The sequence below is a fragment of the Onychostoma macrolepis genome, chromosome 13 (assembly GCF_012432095.1).
Source record: "Onychostoma macrolepis isolate SWU-2019 chromosome 13, ASM1243209v1, whole genome shotgun sequence".
NCBI lineage: Eukaryota > Metazoa > Chordata > Actinopteri > Cypriniformes > Cyprinidae > Onychostoma > Onychostoma macrolepis.
Window position 1 is genome coordinate 18,978,393 of NC_081167.1, and position 21,986 is coordinate 19,000,378.

At 39.5% G+C, this 21,986-nt stretch overlaps 1 protein-coding gene and 1 long non-coding RNA gene across 31 annotated transcripts in view; one reads left to right on the plus strand and one right to left on the minus strand.

Annotated features, from left to right (window-relative positions):
• The window catches only part of pax2a (paired box 2a), a 32,239-nt gene extending 12,669 nt beyond the window's left edge, over window positions 1-19,570 (plus strand). For 14 of the 30 annotated variants that reach the window (XM_058795484.1, XM_058795492.1, XM_058795507.1 and 11 more), the window contains 6 exons: window positions 4,703-4,878; window positions 6,802-6,922; window positions 12,000-12,209; window positions 14,252-14,353; window positions 16,892-16,978; window positions 17,329-19,570. In XM_058795484.1, coding sequence (XP_058651467.1) covers window positions 4,703-4,878; window positions 6,802-6,922; window positions 12,000-12,209; window positions 14,252-14,353; window positions 16,892-16,978; window positions 17,329-17,450 — 818 coding nt within the window. In that variant the 3' untranslated portion in view covers window positions 17,451-19,570. Of the gene's footprint in view, window positions 1-4,702; window positions 4,879-6,801; window positions 6,923-11,999; window positions 12,210-14,251; window positions 14,354-16,891; window positions 16,979-17,309 lie in introns of all 30 variants that reach the window. The other 16 variants (XM_058795496.1, XM_058795498.1, XM_058795502.1 and 13 more) reach the window with 3 other exon arrangements.
• On the minus strand, window positions 6,931-12,386 carry LOC131552066 (uncharacterized). Its single transcript, XR_009273885.1, has 3 exons — window positions 12,290-12,386; window positions 11,993-12,217; window positions 6,931-9,143 (listed from the first exon to the last, which is right to left on the minus strand). It is a non-coding gene; the product is annotated as an uncharacterized LOC131552066 (long non-coding RNA).
• Window positions 19,571-21,986: the final 2,416 nt, after the last annotated feature.

The window sequence follows — 21,986 nt, forward strand, 5'->3', positions numbered from 1 at the left end:
AGCTGTGCAGATGCACTTTGAAACACGTAACGTGTGAAATGGGGATAAAACCAGCCAGTTCTGGGGCGGTGTAATGAGTTAGCGTTTGATTTAAAAGATGTAGGCTTCCGCAGTCTTTATATTTGATGATGCTAGTGCCCTTTAAAAAAAAAAGGGTCCCCATTACAAGAGTGATATGGAGATAATGTAGTGTGACACGCGTTATGTACACCAGGTCTTTGCAAGAGGAGCTTCAGGGACACAGGTGTCATAAGAGTCATTAATCTGTCATTTTCATGTGTTACTGCAAATTAAAAGTAGCGTGTTGCTCGCCGGCTACGGGTGACGTTCGGCGTGGCACGGACCATCGGAGAAAGGGATGGAGAGAGGGAGAGGGAGGTAGGGGTTGGGGGGAGCCTCCCAAGATTAGTTCTTTGGTGGCAATAGCTCCCCGCAAGTTGAACATAGTGACATTTAAGAGAATTTGCAATTCTGCTGAGAAAAGCTATTAATTCACAAATTAGCACCCCCTTCCTCTATCGTGGATGTGCAAGCTATTGAGGAGACAAAAGAAATAGCCTAAAGGGGAAGAGAGAGACACAGCCCTATCTGTGTAAAGATTGGTTTATATGTCTGCAAGCAGTGATACCAATTATGCCAGCACAGAGAATGCGCCTCAACCTTATTGCTGCCTTCACAGGCCCTTCAATCCATTGCCAGATTTATTTGTGTATCTCATTATGGAAAATAGAATGCCTCTCTTGCCAAATGCATTAATGGCAAAAGAGGGAAATTAAGCCTGTTTGGAATTTCTCATTTGTCAAAGTTAATACTTTGTTACAAAATGACACAAATGAATGAACTGAGTTAATTACTAGCGGTACAGGCACAAGTTGCGCATTTCCGCACCGTTTCGTTCTCACCTGTCCTTGCGTCGACTGATTAGCAGGTTGGTGTGACCCGGCTCTCTTCCATCTGTATGAAACCAAACATAACCTACATAGGGAGTAGGCCGATTGCAATAAATTGCGTGCGAAAACACAGACTGATGCTTGAATCAGCTGTGGGAGCGTGCGTTCACATGAAAGAAATGAAAGTGGGGTGATTTATAAGGCCTAGCGGCGTATTTATTTGATGTTAGCGCGATAAAGAGATTACATCCATGCCATTGTGGTACAAGAACGCAAAAGTTTCACTTATAGCTTGTTTGTTCATCTAAAAGTATTGCTTTGAGAGTGAGCGTCAACACGCTTCAAATCCCCATGCTAAAATAGTTTGGCCTACAGCTAGAATGCTTTAACCTGTGCTTCCATTTCATGGCCTGTGAGATTCTATTGTGTCAATATGGATTCTACTTTAAAAAAGAATAGAAATAAAATACATCCAAACCAAGAAATGGATTGGCCTCAGTCTAAATCGAATAAGAACATCCCACCGATCTCATCATGATGATAGCCTCTGTATGAAAGAGAAAGACCAGATTTGAGAGAGGCTGCAGAGCGTAACCGGCAGAGAAGAAGGTGCCGGGCTCCTTATCAAAGGACACAAAAGGTCTATGCCCCCGCTCTGCTGATACATCTGCATTCAAGCAGACCCGCCGCCTCGGTCTGGCCGATAGCTCAAACGTGAAAATCTGCAGCACGAAAACATCTAAGGACAGGGTGGTTCGCTCGAGGAGGAATCATGTCAGGGAAAAGTCAATTATGAACGCTGATGCTGAGAATTAATGGTGCGCCGCATTACGCAGATTTTAAAAGGAAAGAGAGTGAGAGCAAGGGAGATACGCATTCATTAATTGCGTTCCAGAACGCTGCGTCACATGAGGCCGATGTGCTAAATGACGGACCGGGTGTGAGTACAGTAAAGAATGTGTGTTATGGGTGAGAGGAGAAACCCATGCTGACAGCGGTAGCCTGAGAAAAGAAAAAAGGAGAGAAAGCGCAGCTCCTACTGGCAGCCTGCACACTGCTCAGCAACGCTAAATTGAATTAATAAAGCCTTTAAACACGCTGTAACATAACAGGAAATTAACAGCCACGGTTGTGCTGCTGCTGCCACCTCGCTCTTTCTCTCCCTCCATCTCTCTCTTGTTCTTTCTCCCATTGTCTCATCTTCTTCTGATTTAGTTATGTGCTGTGCAGCCTTGCCGCACCATAGATTTCATAAATAGGGGTGCCAAGCGTCTTTTCCTATTTGCTTCTCCAGCCTATATAATGAGTGCAAACTCACATAAATTCCTAGTTTTTCAGCAAGTATTTAAAAAAAGTTACTTTTTCGTTAGATAAAAAAAAAAAAAAAAAAATTTAATAGGAACACTCAACTTCAAGCTTAAAGGGACAGTTCATCCAAAATATTTAATTCTATTATTTACTCGCCTTCATGTTGTTTAAAACCTTTGTATTTTTTTCTTTAAATCCATACATTGAAACATTTTTAACGGAAGAAAGTCACAGCAAAATGATGACAGAGGTTTTATTTTTGGTTGAACTACCCCTATACGAGTGGATGTGTGATATCAGGTCAAGGGTCACATGGGTCACGAGACCCTCATTTGCTTTTCAAAAAGCTCTCTCATCCAAGCCAGCCTTATCTGATGAGATGAAAGCAGGAAGCTCAGCGCCGTTCTCTTAAAAGAATGTCACACCTGCCCGGTCAACCCTAATCACACACTTCCTAAAGCCTTATATATTCCCTCAGAGTTCATATCACAAATTTAGGACATTCCACTTTAAAATATTCAAAAGCACTTACACGCACGGACATTGACTATGTACAGTGCATCTACTAAAATGACAAGTTCACCATGATAAGCCCTTGACTGTCTCTTGTTCTTAGTTTTATTTGAACTGGACTCTCCAGAGGAGGAAGCCCAGGGGGAGGCCTGTTTTATGGACTCTGGTTATCTGATCTGACAGAGCTCTAGTCCCATAGCACCAGAGTGCTAATGCAGTGGGATGTCAAAACAAACACACTCAAGTGTTCCAATGAAATCAATATAGCACGAGCACTGATGTAAACAGGAGCCATATACATAGTCTAGACAGCATCACCACATTCACGCTGAATCTCTGTTAAATGTTCGAAAAATTCTAGTGAGAAACGCTGATCTAACCTTGATCTAACCTAAATCTCCCCTAACTGTAACGTAACAGAGAGCAGCCCAGCCCAGCCCCCACAGCTCTGTCCCCTGTGTCAACTAGCGGCCCTGCGCGCTTTGGGCTTTTGAGTATGGGAAACATGCTGCACCGAAGCAAATGACAAACGCCTGCTTATTGATCGCAGTTTGCACTTAGACCAGCTGATAGAAAGTAATTAATGACTCTATTTTCTTCTGTACCAAAGAGAACAATTGAGGTTTATACGGCAACAACACGCAGCCTTATAGAAGGCCCCCAAGGGAGCTGTCTATAAAAAATGCCTGCGCTCAGATATGGAATGACTCAGATAATGCAGAGAGAAAAAACACAACAAAACAACCACAACTGAAATTAATAGGAAGAGAAAAAAATGTCACCTCAGTGTGGTTTAAATACACACTCACACACACGTACTATCTCCCAGTCTCTTATCAAACCTCTCTGTGGATCTATTTCTCCTGAAAGTCAGTTCATCCTGTGGCCTCAGCCATTGAAAAAAGGTCAAGCTGGCGGGTAGAATGGCAATAAAGCCCCTGAAATGGTACTATCAGTGGAACATGATTGATCAATTGAATTCCATAGCACAGAAAAATGTGGGATTAAGTAGAGTATTATACGCACAATGAGTTGAGGCATGATGTTCATTTCAAGTTCATTTCGCCTCTCTCCTGCCACCAGATCAGGCAATCAATAGGGGCCTTGCATATCATATATCACTACGCTCTCGCCGAGGAGAGAACATAATCTGCTGCAAATTTAGAATGACAGATTTGTAAGGGAGCAAAAAAAGCCCCTCCACCACCAGAGACACGAGAGGCTGCCGGCGCGATTGCCGAGGTTGCACGAACGTTTGCCGAATGTTTGCAGAAGGGCTTCCGGAATAGCAAAATGAGGCGCTGGGGAAAGAAGGCTACCTGCTTCGGCAGGGTGATGAGGTCACGGTCTGAGGGGAAACTGTTCATTTGTTTATAAAGAGCGAGATGGAGGGAAATGCATAAGCTGGCAGTCAAGCTGTGTAATTGTATTCAAGCCGGCACTGGCCTCCCATTTTTCCAGGGAAAAGCAATCTGAAAGTGAAAGCAGCATTACATTCTAAAGGAAATTGTGCCTTTTAAATAATAGCTCTCCATTTTCCACCAGCCCACTGACGGGAAAGAGAACAAGGTGGCTCACGCTAAAACACATGGCGTTCCCAACAAGTATATGTTTGCTCTGAAGGTAATCCATCAATTACTGCAGGCCTATCAGATGATGACGGTGCTGATGCCGATCTGGGATGGGGGAGGTGTGGGTCTTCTCTCTCCCACTTTGCACCGTCCACATCTTTCCCTCTCTCTCTTTCTCTCCCAGCCTCATGTGCTCTATCTATCCACAGCTATTAGGATCAGTTTGAGGCTAGTGCTGACTGAATTTGAGCTGATATACTCCAATCTTTCATCCAGCGCGGTGCTGAGAGCGGCACTACAGCACTAGAAGTAGCTGTTGTGTGGGTGCGGGGAGGGCGGGATGGGGTGCCTGTCCCAGGGAGAAACGGAACCATAACGACTGGTACTAGCATGTGGCCTTGTCCCTCTCTCCTCTCATAGATGGTTCAGATGGCTCTGGCCCAAACAGTGATTCTCAGGGTAGTGTGGAGAGTTTACGGAAGCACCTGAGGGCCGATGCCTTCACTCAACAGCAGCTGGAGGCTCTGGATCGGGTGTTTGAGCGGCCGTCATACCCCGACGTCTTCCCTACGTCAGAACACATCAAGCCAGAGCAGGTTAGTAATATTGAGGCAAATGGACGAATACTAACAAACTATCTCTTAAACAAAAAATCTGGAGATTGTGTGAGCGGACAGCAGAGCTCATTCGAACCGACAGATGTTTATTTTTCTTAAGATGAACTAGTAAAATCAAGTCACCATACGATTTAATCCCTGACAAATGTTAACTGATGCATCTTGCCCAAGCATCACTAATAAATGCATTAAATAGTGTAAGGTGCATTAAAGCCAGATTAATTTAGTTTTTAATAATTGCACATCAACATGAATCCGTTGATACGAATACGAAAAATAATTGACAGATCTTCAGTCTCGTGAAAAATTATGCTGTGAAAAACAATATTAAAAAAACCGTGTATATACAAGCTCTTATTTAAAGCTTTCGGCTTATTACAGGAGATAAGCTTTATTTACTTTCATTATACTATCAAACAACCAGTGACTATTAATTTTTCCCTTGAAACTCCAAGTAGAGGCCCATAAAGCAAAAGCAGTGGCCTAATTGAGTTCATTTTAATTTCTCTCCAATCGCAGAGAATTACACTGGTGATAAATCAGGGGGACAGCCCTCACCCCTAGTAGAGGGCCTAATTTGCAGCTAATTACAAAACTGATTTCTACTGGAAGATCAATACCAAAACGAATTGGAAATGACTTGCAATCACAAAGAGAAGCCAAGAAGGTATTAAAAAAAGGCAAGGAAAGAGGCTAAACGCGAGGGAAAAAACAGCCCTGGAACAGTCCAGAAAAATCACTTTTAATTTAATGTAATATTAATCAGACTACATTCCCATTTATTGGTCCGTTTTTGTGCCCCCTTTTTAACTCTTGAAAGAGCGGACCTATTAGCCATGTCTGGTGTGTGAGGCTGGGCATTAAAAAGCCATTTTGGAAATGCTAAACTCAATGGGCTCACCCCTCCCACACTTCTGCCAGCCATTTGGTCATCCTTTTCAGATGGCTCTTCAGTTGCCCCACGCCCAACTTGCCCCTATCTGCATGATAAAATAGCTGTTGTGCATCTGAGGCCAGACCAAATAGAGAGGAACATCCGCTACTGGCCAACTGAACATTTGTAGCAGACAATTAGAGTTTATCTGGAATAGAGACAGACAAGTCTGGGGTCACAGCATTTCCCATTGGGACACCGGCCCTATTGTGGTGCGCAGATGCACGAGCGCACACACGCACGCAGACGTATACGGACATATGTACGCTCACAGTTTAATACGCGAGGAACAATGGTAGCCGGAAATCTATTCTAATTTGTTGCGTTTGTTACAAAGAAATCTACTTAAATAAAATCATAGTATCACAAATGACCTCAAATGCAACTTAATCCAACAAATGTAAGCGTCAATGTTTTAGCATTTAAAAATGATAACAGAAAGCTGTTTCGGGATTATGTTCGTGTCATCATTTTCTCATCCTAAAGAAAACAATTACAAATGGTCTCGAAACGAGGCCATGTTGGTAATCGAACAAAGCGGACCCGTCTCCTCCCTTGGCTGGTCAGGGGAATGACTGCAGTCAAGCACAAAGAGACAGCTGACACCCCTTCCTTTCAGTCTGTTCCAAATCCTACTCTCTGTCCCGCTCACATCCTTAATGTATGCACACACAGTTCACATTAACTCCACCAAAACCCGCATGCACTGACTGGGGGAAATAAAAATAATGTGCAAGCTTAGTACAACTGGATTTCAGGTGCCCATTTACAAAGCCACAGTAACTGAGCCGCCGCTATATTAAATCCACTTTCCTTAAATCATAAGAAATATCGTAAAAAGAAGAGAGAAATAAAATAACACAGAACTGGCAGCTCAGAAGCAGAAAGCTTTCTAATTGGACACCTTAAAAGTGATGCTTGGCTCCCAAGATATATCTACTTAAAGTGTCCCCTCCCCTCATTGGCAGGCTAATGAATACTCGCTACCAGCACTGAACCCTGGACTGGACGAAGTCAAGCCCAGTCTGTCAACCAGCGTCAGCTCAGATTTGGGCTCCAGCGTGTCACAGAGCTACCCGGTAGTGACAGGTAAGAGCGCTGGATCCACCGTCCCGGCTGACCGTTAGAATACTGGCAGGACGTTCATATTCTAGACTATGTGACTGTTTCATGTGGTAAAGTGAGCTTTTTAAGTTGAGTGGACAGGTGAGAGTGGAATGTGACATGTTGATCTAAAGTGGATGGATTAGTGGTGCCTGCTCTGAGGGGCCGTGTAAGAAAGGAGCGATCGAAACAGACAGGCGCTGTTACTTGCATGCAAGAAGTGATTATGGAGATTTGTTGGCCAGTGTCACTGTTCAAAAACCAGTGAATTGTTTTACTACTTCACATTGTGTACTGAAATGTTTTCTTCAGCTGATAGTTCTCAGAAAGAAATATGGCGGCCTAGCACGGTTTGGCCTTTTAATGCTGCAGCATTTTTTTTTTCCTTGTGGTATGTGGTGGTTAATGTCAGCCTGGCTAATTGAAATATTGTTTCATTGTTGCGGCTGTTATTACCTCAGAGAAGGTTAAGTTTACTGATAGCCAACTGTCGTGCTGAGATTAATACGCTGAGCTTTTAATAAAATTCACATAATTATGCAGGAGCCATCAAAGCCAATGAGTTCTGTGTGGGCGGAGGACAGGATGATTGAAAATTGCTGTGCCCCCTTCTCAAATGATAGCTGGATAATGTTATGTGAAAAGAAAGGGCTTTTTTCCCCCCTCGGTAATATGTGGGAGGTAGAGTTCCCTCCAGAAAGTTGGGCCTCTGGAGAAGAAAGGTGTGTTTTTGTCCTTTGTATGAAAGCAGTCTCGGTCTAGGGAGCACCCTCATGGCAGGTGGCCTTTCTTGCACCTGTGACGGGACACACCGGGGGTCTTAGTGCAGACCACCTCTTGCTTCTGGTAGAGCGTAGGAAACGGCCCTGGTGGAGAGATTTTCAAATGGTTGCTTAAGTTTTTATTGTTGTTAATGATTTCACAACGGTGTCAGTGTATGCATGCATGATGAGAATGCTTACAACCTGGCAACCTAAATTCAGCATTTTCTGAAAAAAATAAAATACAGTTGTAATTATGCTCTAAAGCTTTTTCAGAATGTCTAGGCTCAAATGACATTTCTTGAGAGTCTTATATATTAACTGTTCCATGTCATATTCTAAATGACTTTTGGCAGTAATAACTTCATTTATTAAAAAAAAAAAAGCAAGAAAAGCAGTTCAAAGATGCAATAACGTAATATTATGGTGTACTCGCATGTGATAAACTGGAAATAAGAATAAGGACAGAGTTAAAGGAGGTGCTAAATTACCCTACGCATTTACACTGAGAGCCAATTCTGAATAAATTACTCCCTCTCATTGGATAGAGCTGGAGATTATGCTCATTCCCAGCAATGTTTTCCTGAGCCAATTAAAATTCACGCTGCCATTGATCTTGTTGATTTTATGTCGTGCGATTTGCATAATCTATTAAAGATGAATGATTAATGAACTCTTCATTACAAAACAGAAATTGGAATTTTAAGGGCACTACGAGGCATAGGAGACGTGTTTTTTGTGTTAACTGTTTACCCAATTAGTTTTAGGGGTTACTGCTCTGTACCTAAAGTCCTAAAGGAAAATGCATTTGAAAATGGCTTGTCTATTGGTCTGAAATTTATGATGCTGGATAAAATCTAATTAATTAAAAAATAAATAAAAAAAACTTGTAGTAAAGTCCATTCCTTTAAATAATGGAATAGATGCATACTTTTTTAGATAAATGAATAATATAAATTCCTAGAAAGTACAGATAATAGAGTTGTTGTGGGTTTAATCTGTGCTTCTGTTGTTTTAAAGGGCTTCAGACTTATCAGATGCAATACTTGCCCTTATGCGTCATGCACATTCCACGCTTTCATGTATTAACTGTAGTAGAGGGGGGAAAAAAACAATGGCATGATTTATTCAAACTGCAGTAAAAAGTCTGGATGCTGTCCAGATATGGCTAGCTTTTTAAAAAGGCCGTTTGCACATACCTTCACAATGAATGACTAGTGCGGATTCTTAAGCGCCGTCCCTGCCGAGCCGTATAATGGAAGTCTTCCTGGTGCCAGTAGGATGGTACCGTGTAAATGGGCACCCCTCCGATCCGCTGAAAACCTGAGCAGGTGCTGAAGGGATCCCCCTTGTTCCAAATCTCTTCGGAGAGATGGGAGGAGAGGAGAAGGGGGGAGAGGGAGAAAAAATGAGCGCCCAGGCCTGAAAGCAACAGAGCTCCATGTCTGAAAAAAAAAAAAAAAAAAACAAGCAAGAAAAGTAAGAAAGAAAAGCAGCATACGCAGGCAGAGCGAAAGAAAAGACTGCTTTGTGTCGGCTTATGCTGCTGATGAACTCCGGCTGAAATATATCCGCCAGAGAGCCATTTTTTAAGTGTGGCCCGCTATTCTCCAGTGAGCAGCAAACAACACGCTGCCGGCAAGACTGAGGTACCTGATGTGTGGCCCGGTGACAAACTGCCTCTGTCTTGAGTCACCAGAAGCCCCGGCAGGCCCTAGAGCCCAAATTAATGTTTATTTCAGACTCACAATAGCACACTAACCTTTGAGCACACATTTGATAATGAATGACTTTAGGAATTTATACTGGGGATTCAAGCAATTTGGCCGTCCAAACATTACATTGCTGTAATTGATCGGGGTGAAGCAGTCTATTCCGTTTTTTCCTGTGACAAAATGTTGAAAATTGAGGTCAAAGATTGCAGTACTGTTACAAAACATTGCAGTGTCTCTGTGATTATAAGTTTGTTTGTTATTTTTTTTATCTTATCTCTAAGGCAAGTGACTTTGCTGGAGCTGTTGGGTTTTTAAAAAAGGAAGTCATTCCTCTCTCTCTCTCTCTTTCTCTTTCTCTTTCTCTCTCTCTCTCTCTTCACCCATGTGAAACTGTGCATTCATGAGAGCGAGAGACAGACGTGGAGAACTCTATAGCTCTTGTTCGTGTTGAGATGTGATGTGTCTCCACATAGACCAGTGTTTATCTTCTATCTCAGTAATCAGGAGGTTGACAGCCTTCCTTTTTGCAGGTCTTGCTTGTTTCCAGGACAATAAGCAACACCACCTCTGATTAGTTTCAGAGTTCAGTGATCTTGAACACTGGGCTTCGGTCAGTGTAGCGAACACCCTTGTCTGCTTTACAGCGGCAAAGCAGAGGCCGTGAAAACGCGAGGCCTAATTCCTCCGACAGCCTCTCTTCCTTTTCTCCTTTATTGGCCTCTAAGGTTTTTTATTTTTGAAGTTAGGCTTTATGGCCGTCATCTTCTTCTCTGAAATATAGTCATCTAACAGCCTGTGTGTGTCTCTCGATTAAAAAAACGTCATGTTTATCCTGTTCCTGCTGTATGAAGATTCGGCTGTTAGTCCCAGACTTGCTCAGGAAAGGAAATTCTGCCATTGATTTGTGTGGGAAAGGGGCCAGTTAAGTTGCCTGATTTCCTGGCGTTAGGTCAGAACGGGTTGTCAGGGTTGCGTCTGACAACAAGGAGGCCTTATCTTAATGAGCGACTCTCCGCACATAGCTTGGTTGTAAAACAACAATACTTGGGAAACAGCTAATGAGGCTATCATGAAGCTGTGAGAGCCCTCCCCACAGACCATGTTAACAGCAGAGGATGTTAAAGAGGATGAGTGGAGAGAGAGATGAAGACAGAGCTCACATTGATTGCTCGAGCTGCAGTCGCAAACCCGCTAAGATGAAAAATGCCAAACCTCATCAGCCAAATGATATTACGGCTGGCGATGCAAAGGGGATGTGTCGCGATTTGTAGGCTTTTTGTTTGGAGATGAGACCTTTACCTCCGAACCTTAGGGAAATTTGAGCGTGATTGATCTGCGAGCCAAGCTGCTGTTTGCTGATGCTATTCTAGAGATGTGATTTACCTGTTTATATTTGCTCATTTTTAGCTCATTCGATGGATAAATAATTTCAATCAGGTTTGTATAAAAATGTAGCTTTATTTAGATTTAGATATAAATCTAAAGTTGATAGACGACTGTGAAAGTCTCTTGTTATGGAGCAAATTATATGTTTCTTTTCATTCTGAGAAAAACTAGATAGAAAAAAAAAAAAACAATTGAACCAAAGATTTCTCTGATCCGTTTACAAGAAAAAGAAATCAGTTCTAATCTATTCTGTTTGTAAGAATGAATAAGCAGGGCCCAAAACAAACACTTGCCAAGTGGGTAAAATGCAAGTAAAATATAGCTGGCACGTAACTTTCCAAAAATTCCACGTATGGAGAACCACTGCGATATTACGAATCAGTTTTGTTTTTTTTCAATGTGAGTGAATCAAATCTACAGTGACTGTTGCATCTATAACAATGTTCACACCAACACTAAATTTTCCACAATAATTCTTTTCTATTTAAATTATGTCGAAACTTCTAAATTTGTAGAGATATATTACTGGCACCAAGCCACCAAAATAAATAAAATCACATTTATGTTTTTGTGTGAGAGATGCTGGACTACTAATGCCTTTACTGCCAGCTGTAAATTTACTGAAAAACAGAAATAAATAATTATTTTGTCATAGAAAGAAAAATAAATATAGTTTTTAACATAATGTTATAAATAACATTAATATTGCAAAAAAATTTATAATAAAAAAAATATTGCCAGCACATATAAGTTTTAAAGCATCTTTGATGTAATTATTTGTGGATCAGTGTTCGCACATAAAACCCTCAAATAGCACAAGTGCACAGTAACATTTCCTGGCTTTCCATGACCAAATCCCCTCGTGCGTGTAGAAATGTGGTTTTCTGAGCGCGTGCCTCTGGAGGCTCTGTTAAAACTCCTGAACACACCCGCGGAACTGAGTCAGAACACCACGGCAGTCGGAACTTCACATAAATCCTTCTTTTCCTCCTAAACGCAATGTAGCATCACAACAACACCAAACACTGTCAGCCAAACTTCATTTTCCTTTTCTTTTACTGCTTCCATTCAGTTCTTCCATCTGTCATGATTCATCTTTGTTTTTTTTTTGTTTTGTTTTTTTTGTTGAGTGCGAGCGATTGTGCATTGTCTGATTGTGTGTGTGTGTGGTTTTTTTTGTTGTTTTTCTCCACCTGGCAGAGTCACATTCATCCTCCATGTGCGTTAAGCAGGAGCCGCATGAGGCTTCCCTGGCTCCTTTCACCCCTTCCTCACTGGCAGTCTCGGGCCTAGCGGAACTGTTGCCCCTCCAGCCCAGCGTGTCAGTAGATGCCTCCACCCCCTGCTACGGTGCCTATGCCCATCATGCCCCCAGCTACGGCCAGTATGCAAGCCAGCCTATTATAGCAGGTACAGCCCTACAAGAAATAAATAAATAAATAAAATAAAATAATAATAATAATAATACAAAGAAAGACTAGAAAACGTACCCTGTGCTGGTAAAGGGGGAAACAACCAAAGGCATCATGGTTTTTTTTTTTTTTTTTTGATGGGGCAGCAATGGCAGTCCAAGGTCATTTGCCCTGCACAAAACAAGACATTACAAAAAGAAGGGAAAATTACTCTTTAACTAATTTTCATTTAAGTGTTACACTACTGTTCAAAAGTTTAGGGTCAGTTAGATTTTGTTTTTTTTTTAAAGAAATTAATACTTTTAATTGCATATATGCATTAAATTGATTAAAAGTGAGTCTTTTATATTATTTTACAGTAGAAAATTTTATGTTAAATGAATGCTGTTCTATTTAACTTTTTAATCACCAAAGAATCCTAAAAAAAAAAAAGGATTTAGCACTACTGTTTTCAACACTGATAATAATAAGAATCTTATTATTATTTAATAATAAGAGCAGCAAATCAGCATATTAGAATGATTTCTAAAGGATCGCGTGTCACTGAAGACTAGATTAATGACTGCTGAAAATTTAGCTTTACCATCAAAGGAATAACTTACATTTAACATTAACAATTTACAAAATACATTAAAATAGAAAACAGTTTTTTTTTAAATTGCAATAATATTTTACTGTATAAAAAAAAAAAAAAACTTACAATGACCCAAAACGTTTGAAAGGTATGGTGTATATAAAAATTTTTTTATATATACACTGTAAAATTGCAACGTTTTCAAAAGCTACAAATATTTTTTAAATGTCATTTAAAATCTAATATACTCAAAAATCCATTGGGGCACATTCCATGGCGCTGCTGGAGACGGCTACTGTCCGGTACGGTTCCTGAAAAATACTGTTAATTCTTATCTAGTCTCCAGTACTTTGATTTTATTTTATGATTAAAAGCCTCTGTTTAGTATTTCTAACATGCGTGTTAATGTGTGAGTGGAACTGTATGTCAAATTCTGTTCATATTTTTAGTTAATGATCAAAAACAATTCTGTTGTAATTTGCCCTTTGTTCACATTAATTAAACCAAAAGCACAACATCACACTAAAACGCAGATTTTCACATTGCTTACTGACTTAGTGTGTCACTCTTACTGGCAGCTCTCTTATTAGTAACCCCCAACCCTCACTGGTCCCCTTTCAAACAATGATGCGGGACCTCGCGAGGGCCCATTCGGGACTGATGAAGGCCTACGTGCTGTAAAGTTTGCGCCAGCACATCCAGCAGGATTGCTAGCCGTCACCTTCAATTACAGAACTGAATATGGAGGCAGTGTGCGCTCTGCACTCTCGTGATGTTCTGGGTTTTTTAGCAGCAGCGATGCCACCAGCAGGCCGAGGGCATTCTGTGCTTCTCTCTGTCGAGCAGTTTAAAATATTTCAGTCAAAACAGGCCAGCAGCGCCACTCTGTGTAATAGAGGAAGTTAAAAGGCCGAGTGACCTAGAAGAGGAAAAAAAGCAGAGTTGTTTTTAGCTTCTGCAGGGTCATCGGTTTTTCAAGTTGTGAATTTATGGAGAGGTGATCATTACCTACTGTATGTTCGGCATGTGGGTTTTCTAGTTATTTGTCTACAAATAAAAAGCTACAGCTGACTTCAGTTTACACAGATTTTCAGAGAAAAGGGTTACAGGGTTGTGTTTTAAAGGAAATCAAATATGTTTGAGTATTTTTATTATTAATGTGCATGGTGTAACACTTTAAGTAGTTTAATGTATGGGGTGCTTTTCCACTTTATTCTATGCATTATCAAAATATGTGGAGTTTTTTTTTTTTTTTACAAATATACAAATATTAAATGTATTTATATAGAATCTAAAAATCTTAATTTCTGGATGATTTTCCTCTTCAGTTTTATTATTATTATTAAAAAAGATTTTAGGATAACTGTATATCCAGCACTCATTGAATTTTTTGTATTTATTGACTTTTTCTTTTCTTTTTTTTTTTTTTGTGGAGCTGCCCTCACAAACTTTGACTTTCTTTCCAGGTCGAGACATGGCGAGCACGACCCTACCAGGATACCCACCTCACGTTCCCCCCACTGGGCAGGGCAGCTACCCCACCTCTACACTTGCTGGAATGGTCCCTGGTAAGTGTAATTACTATTTTTACGAGGACGTTAATTTTAAGAGAGCTCGTAATATTTTCTGCGAACAGTCCTCGGCAATTGATCATCTTCAGGAAACCCGAGGTCATGCAAAGCCAACTTGAATTTGCACTGCTGCACCTGGAAAATAAAACAGCGATTTGATAACAATTTTGCATTAATATTCAATTAGCATTGGCCCAGAGCCTCCTTTCCTGTTTGAATACATTAGTGTAGAATGCCAGGTAACATTTTAAGAATGAGAGTTGTGAAAGAGAAGTGACACAAGCATATTGCCCATGACATTTCTGGTGATGCTAATGTTTATTAAACAGGATAATATTAATGAGGAGCATAATATTAATGAGAAAAAGATTAATGAGGAGCCGTAATTGCAGGATGGCTGCAAAGACAACAGCGGGCAGTGTGAATCTCGATCTGGACTCGTCAATAACCCGAGAAGGAGCCTCAGCTTATCGGCTGCCGAGGAGAAAATTAGCGCCTCTCAATAAGTGATAAGTGCGGGATATAGGACAGTTCCTCTCAGCTCCACTCGGGCTCCAGCGCTCATTACGCCCCTCCCTCGCTCTACCGGACCGTTCGACGCTCTCACAGGCCATCGATAAACACAGCTTTCTCCACCCTGCCTCCAGTGCTGCAGAGCGTATCTCTTTTCCCCTCTACTTAACCTGCAGTTCAGGTTCACAGCAAACAGTTAAGGGTCACAAAACAGCGGGCGGGAAGGCCTGTAAATATTTAAATCACTATCTCTCAGAGGGACCCGACTTGAGTTTCACTGCCAGGACAGGATGCAATCTGGCAGCAAGACCGGTGCCCTCTCCCCAAACAGCGCAAACACACACATACGTATGCAAACGGACGGTCTGAGAGGTGCTGCAGAGAAGTCGGAAAAGTGTAAATGCAATTGTACGCGGAGCCAGGGGATAACATCAGCGCTCGCAAAGTCCAAGCACAAACATGCAGTGTGCGAAAATTGGAAAACAAATATTTTACATCAAACACAGAGAGGGATTCTTCTCTCGGTCACCGTTGAGTGCCTCAGATAGATTCAAGTCTGTCTTGGGCTTCCACGGCCCACAAACATGAATAGTTCGCAGGGGCAAATTTAATTCAGTGACAGGATTCATTTGCTGGGCAAACATATCTTTACAGGTACATCAAATATGTTTTCATCAAAGATTCATTTTCATTGGTCACACAGGCTGAGAAATCCTCTTAAATCCTAGAGCCATGGGTTTTGTGTGCACTTCCATTCATCTGGCCCTCGAACGACTAAGATTTAGTGACAGACCCCAAACACTGTTAAAGCAAAAGCCATTCCTCACCAGCTTCATATAAAACCCAGCCTTTATTGTCTCATAAAAGAAAGAAACGTGGGGGACCAACAGCATTGCTCACTGACATGGACAGGGCCGCTTCCTGAAAGTCGAATTCGGCCGAATAAAAAAGGCAGAGTGTGTGCGAGAACGAATCCATTGGGGAGGTTTTTTGAAGCCGGGCTTTGGTGTGGCCGAAGAATAGAGAATCTTAAGAGCGCAACAGCAGAATCAAAGAAAGGAAACTTCAAAACCCAGCTCAGGATTAATGTAACAAATTCAGCCAAAATGGCCGAGCACCAGGGCGTAGGAAAGAGGACAGGGCGAGCCATCTGCTAGCTAGCGCTGTGAAACAATGCCAGTTCCTTTAGTTCTGGTGTGCTGAACTAATGCGATGCAATATTTTGAACACAGCATTACTTTAATTCAGTTAAGCTCAATCGACATCATATGTCATTACCTTACCTTAAAAATGTATTTGTACTTGTCCCTCCTTTGAATTACAGTGACATTTTTATTTTATTTTTTTATTTAAGTTCTAAGAAAAAAACATTATTGGAGTAGATTTTACAAAAAAAAAAAAAAAAAAATATATATATATATATATACTCTTTGTTCTTTGTAATTATTTGTGAAATTTACTAGCAATTTATTTGATAAATTGTTTAAAAGCTAATCTTTCACATTTTTTTCAGTAAAGCTCTTTAAAGAGGCAAATCTGTAAACATTAAAATACTCACTGTTTCAATTGTATAGACACAAAATGGATAAAAAAAATCATTTTAATGTAAAAAAAAATGCTTACTTTCCTTTTTTGTGTAAAGGTATAACTGATTTTACAACGTTGTTGTCATCAAAACAATACAACGCCATAAATATATATATATATAACAGCTCCAATAATGCACAGGTTAACAGATTAAATAACTGACGTGCTTTTATGAAATTTCAAAATTCTTTAAAATCCTTCAAAACTGGCTTCAAAAATATTTACTCAATACGAGTTCTTCATCATAACCTTGATTTTTTTTTCAATCTTTTCTTTTTTCTTTTTTGAGGGATGGATCAAAATTACTTTTTTGAGCGATCAACATTATTCCACAAATGCTGACAGTCGAGCTTTATTTCATCCTGAATTTATGAATATGCCTTTAAGGTACACAATTTGCTTTATTGCTAACCTGTCACTTGTGTTTGATTTCAGGAAGCGACTTTTCAGGAAATCCCTACTCTCACCCGCAGTACACAACTTACAATGAAGCTTGGCGGTTCAGCAACCCCGCGTTATTAAGTGAGTATTAACCCTTTTTGCTTATCCCTTATGGGATTAGTCGCTTTAAAGTGGGATTAATATAATCACATTTTACAATGACATTATTTGCATACAGCTTTACTAAACTAGCTACAGTTTTATTTCTCTTTTTGATTAGCGAGGTCATAACACACCGCATCTCTAAATTAAGACGCGCATAAGCCCTTCGCAAGTGTTTTTGTGCGTGCCGAGGTTTCCGAACGTAATAGTATAGTCTGATTGTATTTTACACAAGCAAAATGATTAGGAGTGGGCGTAGGTGTTGCTCTTGCTGTGGTTTCAAACGCTCCGCTCTTCTGTTAACTTCCAGGTTCCCCTTATTATTATAGTGCCGCATCCCGGGGCTCCGCCCCTCCCACTGCTGCCACTGCCTATGACCGCCACTAGTTACCATGGCAACCCAATCAAACTGCAGGACCATGGCCGCGGCCTCCATATCGTACCAGTCTGAATGGCGTTAAGGTCAGAGGGATTGAAGATGGCTACGCGATCTTCAGTTTCACGGGGCCGAGATCGGATTAGGAGGGTCAAGCAACAGCGGGTTTCCCCCCCAGACATCGACTATACCCCCCTCACGCAACATCAACACTAAGGCTCTCATTCTCTAAATCACTGAACAATGACTGAACTATTTCCTGAAAGACTTTGAAAGATTCTACAAAAATATATATATTATACGAGATATAAAACAAGACGAACCGTGTGAAGAAATACCAAGTAACAATTGATGTGTTGTTGTTTTTTTGTTTTCGTTCTCTCTTTAAATCAATCAATACATTCCTTTACATACTGTATTTAGTATCACTAACAGATCACACACACACACACACACACACACAAGGTTGCCTGAGGCCTTTAACGTAATTTGCCCTCGTCCTACACCATTTCACTAGTGTCTTACCTCTCACGGACAGAACAGCAGAAAACTGCAGTATTGCTCCATTTTCTGTCAAACAGACAAGTGTAACAGTTTTAGAAGCCATCTCTGACTCGTGGTATGAAATTACCAACATGATTTAACATTTTCTGTGATACACAATCAAAATGGGGGAAAAGAAAATAGAAAAAAAAAGAAAAACAGGTCAGACACTGAAGAAGAAGTTAACTGTTGCTGTATATGACCTGAAAAGAAAACCGTATATTAAATTATTGTTTTGGTTTAGCTGATGGTTTGTGTGCGTGTGTACATTTGTGTGTCATACCTTTTTGGGATATTCCATTTTATCATGTGTAATCTCCAATACCATGATCGGTGCCGCTCTTTTCTCGTTTGCACTATTTTGCATTACTGGATTTATAAGTACAATTGAATCTTAAAAAGTTTGTCACATTACATGTTCTATTTAAGCAAAAAGGTCAACTCGAATTGACAAAGTAACAACAACACTGGACAAGGATACACTTGCTATACGCTAGAAACTAGTATATGCCTTTTTTGTCCTTCAGTGTGGATTCCTTTAAAAAAAAAAAGTCCTCAAAAGAACCATTTTTGTATCGTGTAACTGAGACAGACTGACTCTGGCTGGCTCAGTACCAAAGTAATCATTAGCAGTCAATTGTACAACAAGTTCAACAAATGCCTTACAGCTTTTTTAATTTCCTTTTTTTATGGTTTGGCTATGGTCCTGAGAGGTAGACATGCATGTAACCCTTCTGTGTGGATGAACAAACGATTATCCACCGAGGACAGAAATGGAAATGGTCCATACATACGCTCCTGGAAATGTAAAGTGAATGTACTTTATACCACGTTTGCCAAAGACTTAGTTTGATATTTAATATTTTATTTGCTGTATCTGTCAATAAAACAGTATTATGTTTTAATAGTAGTCAATACTGATTGTATGTGGTAATGTTGAACAATAAGGAAAAGATCCATCATAGCCCCACAGCAATGTACACAAAAAAGGTGAATTCTGTTACTCAAAGGTATGTCATTTGCAACAAACTGCTGCTTTGTAGAATGATTTGTGTATAATGTGAAAACAATTCTTCTATGTATATAAGATCACCTACATTTCACCATTGCAGTATCGTACTAATTTACTGATTCCATTTGTAGATATGAGAATTGAAAGAAAAAAAAAAGATTGACATTACATTTGTGTCTTCAATGTGTTGTGCTTTGCAGAGACGCACAACAAAAAGTTTGAAACCCGTCCTGCGTCGTTGGGTGGGTTTCAGATGCTATCACCACATGTGCGGCTGTTTGTATGTTTTGTTTTGGTTCACTTTTACTTAACTTGTTCATACTGTTTAAGTCTCTATGCAAATCAAGTAAAATGGTATTCTGTATTCTCCTTTACTACTGCGTTCAATTTTACCCCTCATTTTAAATGATCCCTAAATCCTGTATAGAGGATAAATGAACAAATACATTTCACATGCCTGGTTTTGTGGATTGTTTTTGTACTTTGAACCTTCCTGTACAATTCAATACAAGACTTCAGAATTCTGAAGCTTTTTTTTTTTTTTTTTTTTGCCAATATTAAATTAAAGTTATTTTACTTCAGGAGCAGATTATTCAAAATTTATAGCATGCAAATGGAGGAAAAAGTCAACAAATATAACTATACATAAATGTACACACAGGACAAGCTCTAATTCAATCAATACAAAAAAAAGAAAAAAAAAGAAATACAATTATTTGGGTCTTTTTTATTATTATTTTTCAGCTACCAAGTTAAATTATTATCCCGCTTAGAATTAAGAGATTGTTACCCACTCACTGCAATCCACATTTGCTTGTGGCTTTTGGAAACATGTTCTTAACAGAATTCATTTTAAAACAAGCCAACAGCAGCAGAGCAGAAACAGAGACAATTATCCTCTCCTTTCGTTAAAATAATGCAAAATACTGTATGTATCACAAACGTAATTTGTTACGGGCAAAAAAAATTATTTAAAAAATATGTAACAAAAAGCAACATGGCCTCAGCCATTACCTTTATTCCACCTCTGTCCAGTTCTTTTTGTTTTTTTTTTGTGCATATGAGAAATAAATTTTTTGTATGTCAGCCTGTGACCATAGTGGTGATTATTAACCCTTTCATGAAAGATTCCTTCAAGGATACGCTGAGCTGCAAGACATTTATTGTGTAGTAACACTAGTTATGAACGTATCATCATTTGTTTGTGTAGTTAGTGAAGAGCAAATAAAATTACACATTGACTGAGGTGAGGCTAGAATACAGGGAATTCCAATGATTAAAAATATTAAAAACAAATAAAAAAAGAAAAAATATTGAAACCATATATATATATATATATATATATATATATATACACAATATATCAGTATACAACATCATACAACAATATACAATATCAATGTTATTTAAAAATGTGTATATAAAATTATTACAATTCATATTATATATAATATAAAAAACAAAATGTATACATAAAAAACAAATGTATTTATACATTGTTTTTTTACCATTTTGTAATAGTTATTTAATATATAATAAATTCTATGTAATTCTATGTAATAAATGAATTCTATCATCATTTTTATCATATATATCTTTATATCATATATGTAAATATTTATATATATTTTTAAATCATACATATGATTTTAAAAACCCTATATATATACACAATTTCTTTTTCTTTCTTTTTTTATTTGTAAATTGATTTTACGTATAATTAAATACTTTTTAAAAGCAACATACATATATGCATTGATTTTCGTCCCAATACAAGAGGACTCAAGAGGATGTTTAAGGCAGAAAGAAACAGCGGGAAGCAAACATAAAAGTTCAATCAGGGAAGAACAAGAGGAAAGAGAGTCTTAGCAAGAGCGAAAGTGTAAGCAAGGAAAAGGAAAAGTGGAGGAACGGAAGCAGAGAGAAGGAGTCACAGTGAGGGTGTAAAACAGAGTGTGGACTATTTAATGATGCATTGGGTTCCCTCCGCAGCTGACTGCTGCCTGCAGCAGCTCTCCTCCTGCCCGAGCAGACAATCCTACCCTGCTGTAATTCAATTTTTCTGCCTATTGTTTATTTCATAGCTCCCCTGTGAAGCATCAAAAGCTGCTGTTCTGTCAGCCTCTTACTGTCGTATATGTTTGTCATTCAGCCCTTGTTAAAATAACGAAAAAAGGCCTGCCTCTGTTCTTCCCCCAGCTGAGAATTCCCAGTGGTAAAATTATTCCATTTAGATGGAAACTTTTTTGTCACTCCCCTGTCTAAATTGGCATATCTGCTTCTTTTGCTGGAACCAATAAACTGTGAACCCGGATGCATCTGTCAATCAGGCTCATCTTTACTTTAGCATGCCAGATGACAACAGGGGAGATGGGAAAAAAACCAGCAGAATGGAATCAGCTGATTGGCTCTCATCAGCAAGGCATTACAAAAAGCACCTGTCATCCTCTCGGCTCCTCAAACACTGCGAGGGGCCCGAGCTCAGTAGTGCTGGAGACAACTATACAAATAACTGCATGACGGTTTAGGCTCATTCTCAACTGAAATTCGGGGTTACGTGAACTGCTTTTGGAAAGCGAACTTTAAATTCCAAAGTTTTTATGTTTACACTTTATGTAAAGGCATTATTATGATGCTGTGCATAGAACGCACTTTTTGGAACTTGTGAGATGAAATAAAACTCTTATTAAATAAACTTAAAGCCTTTAACAATTTCTCACAGTATTACACACTTTAATTAGTAAAATGCAACACTCGGTTCTAAAAGACAGTCAGAAACGCTCATGTAAGCGCTATTATCTGAAGGTCCAGAACGGCTCTATGACTGTATTGCACTGGTTTTACAAGAATAACCTGATCACTGACATAGAAACATACACGTTAGCCAGAAACAGGCCAGCGTGACATAGCCTGCATCTCATCAAGCATTAGTCACATTGGTAATCGCACGGAAAATGTGTCCATGTAGTTCTATGTAAATTTCCTACAAACAATAAAGATTTGTAGACACATTATTCATAAGAAATGGGAAAATGTCTGGTGTTTTCTGAGGCTTG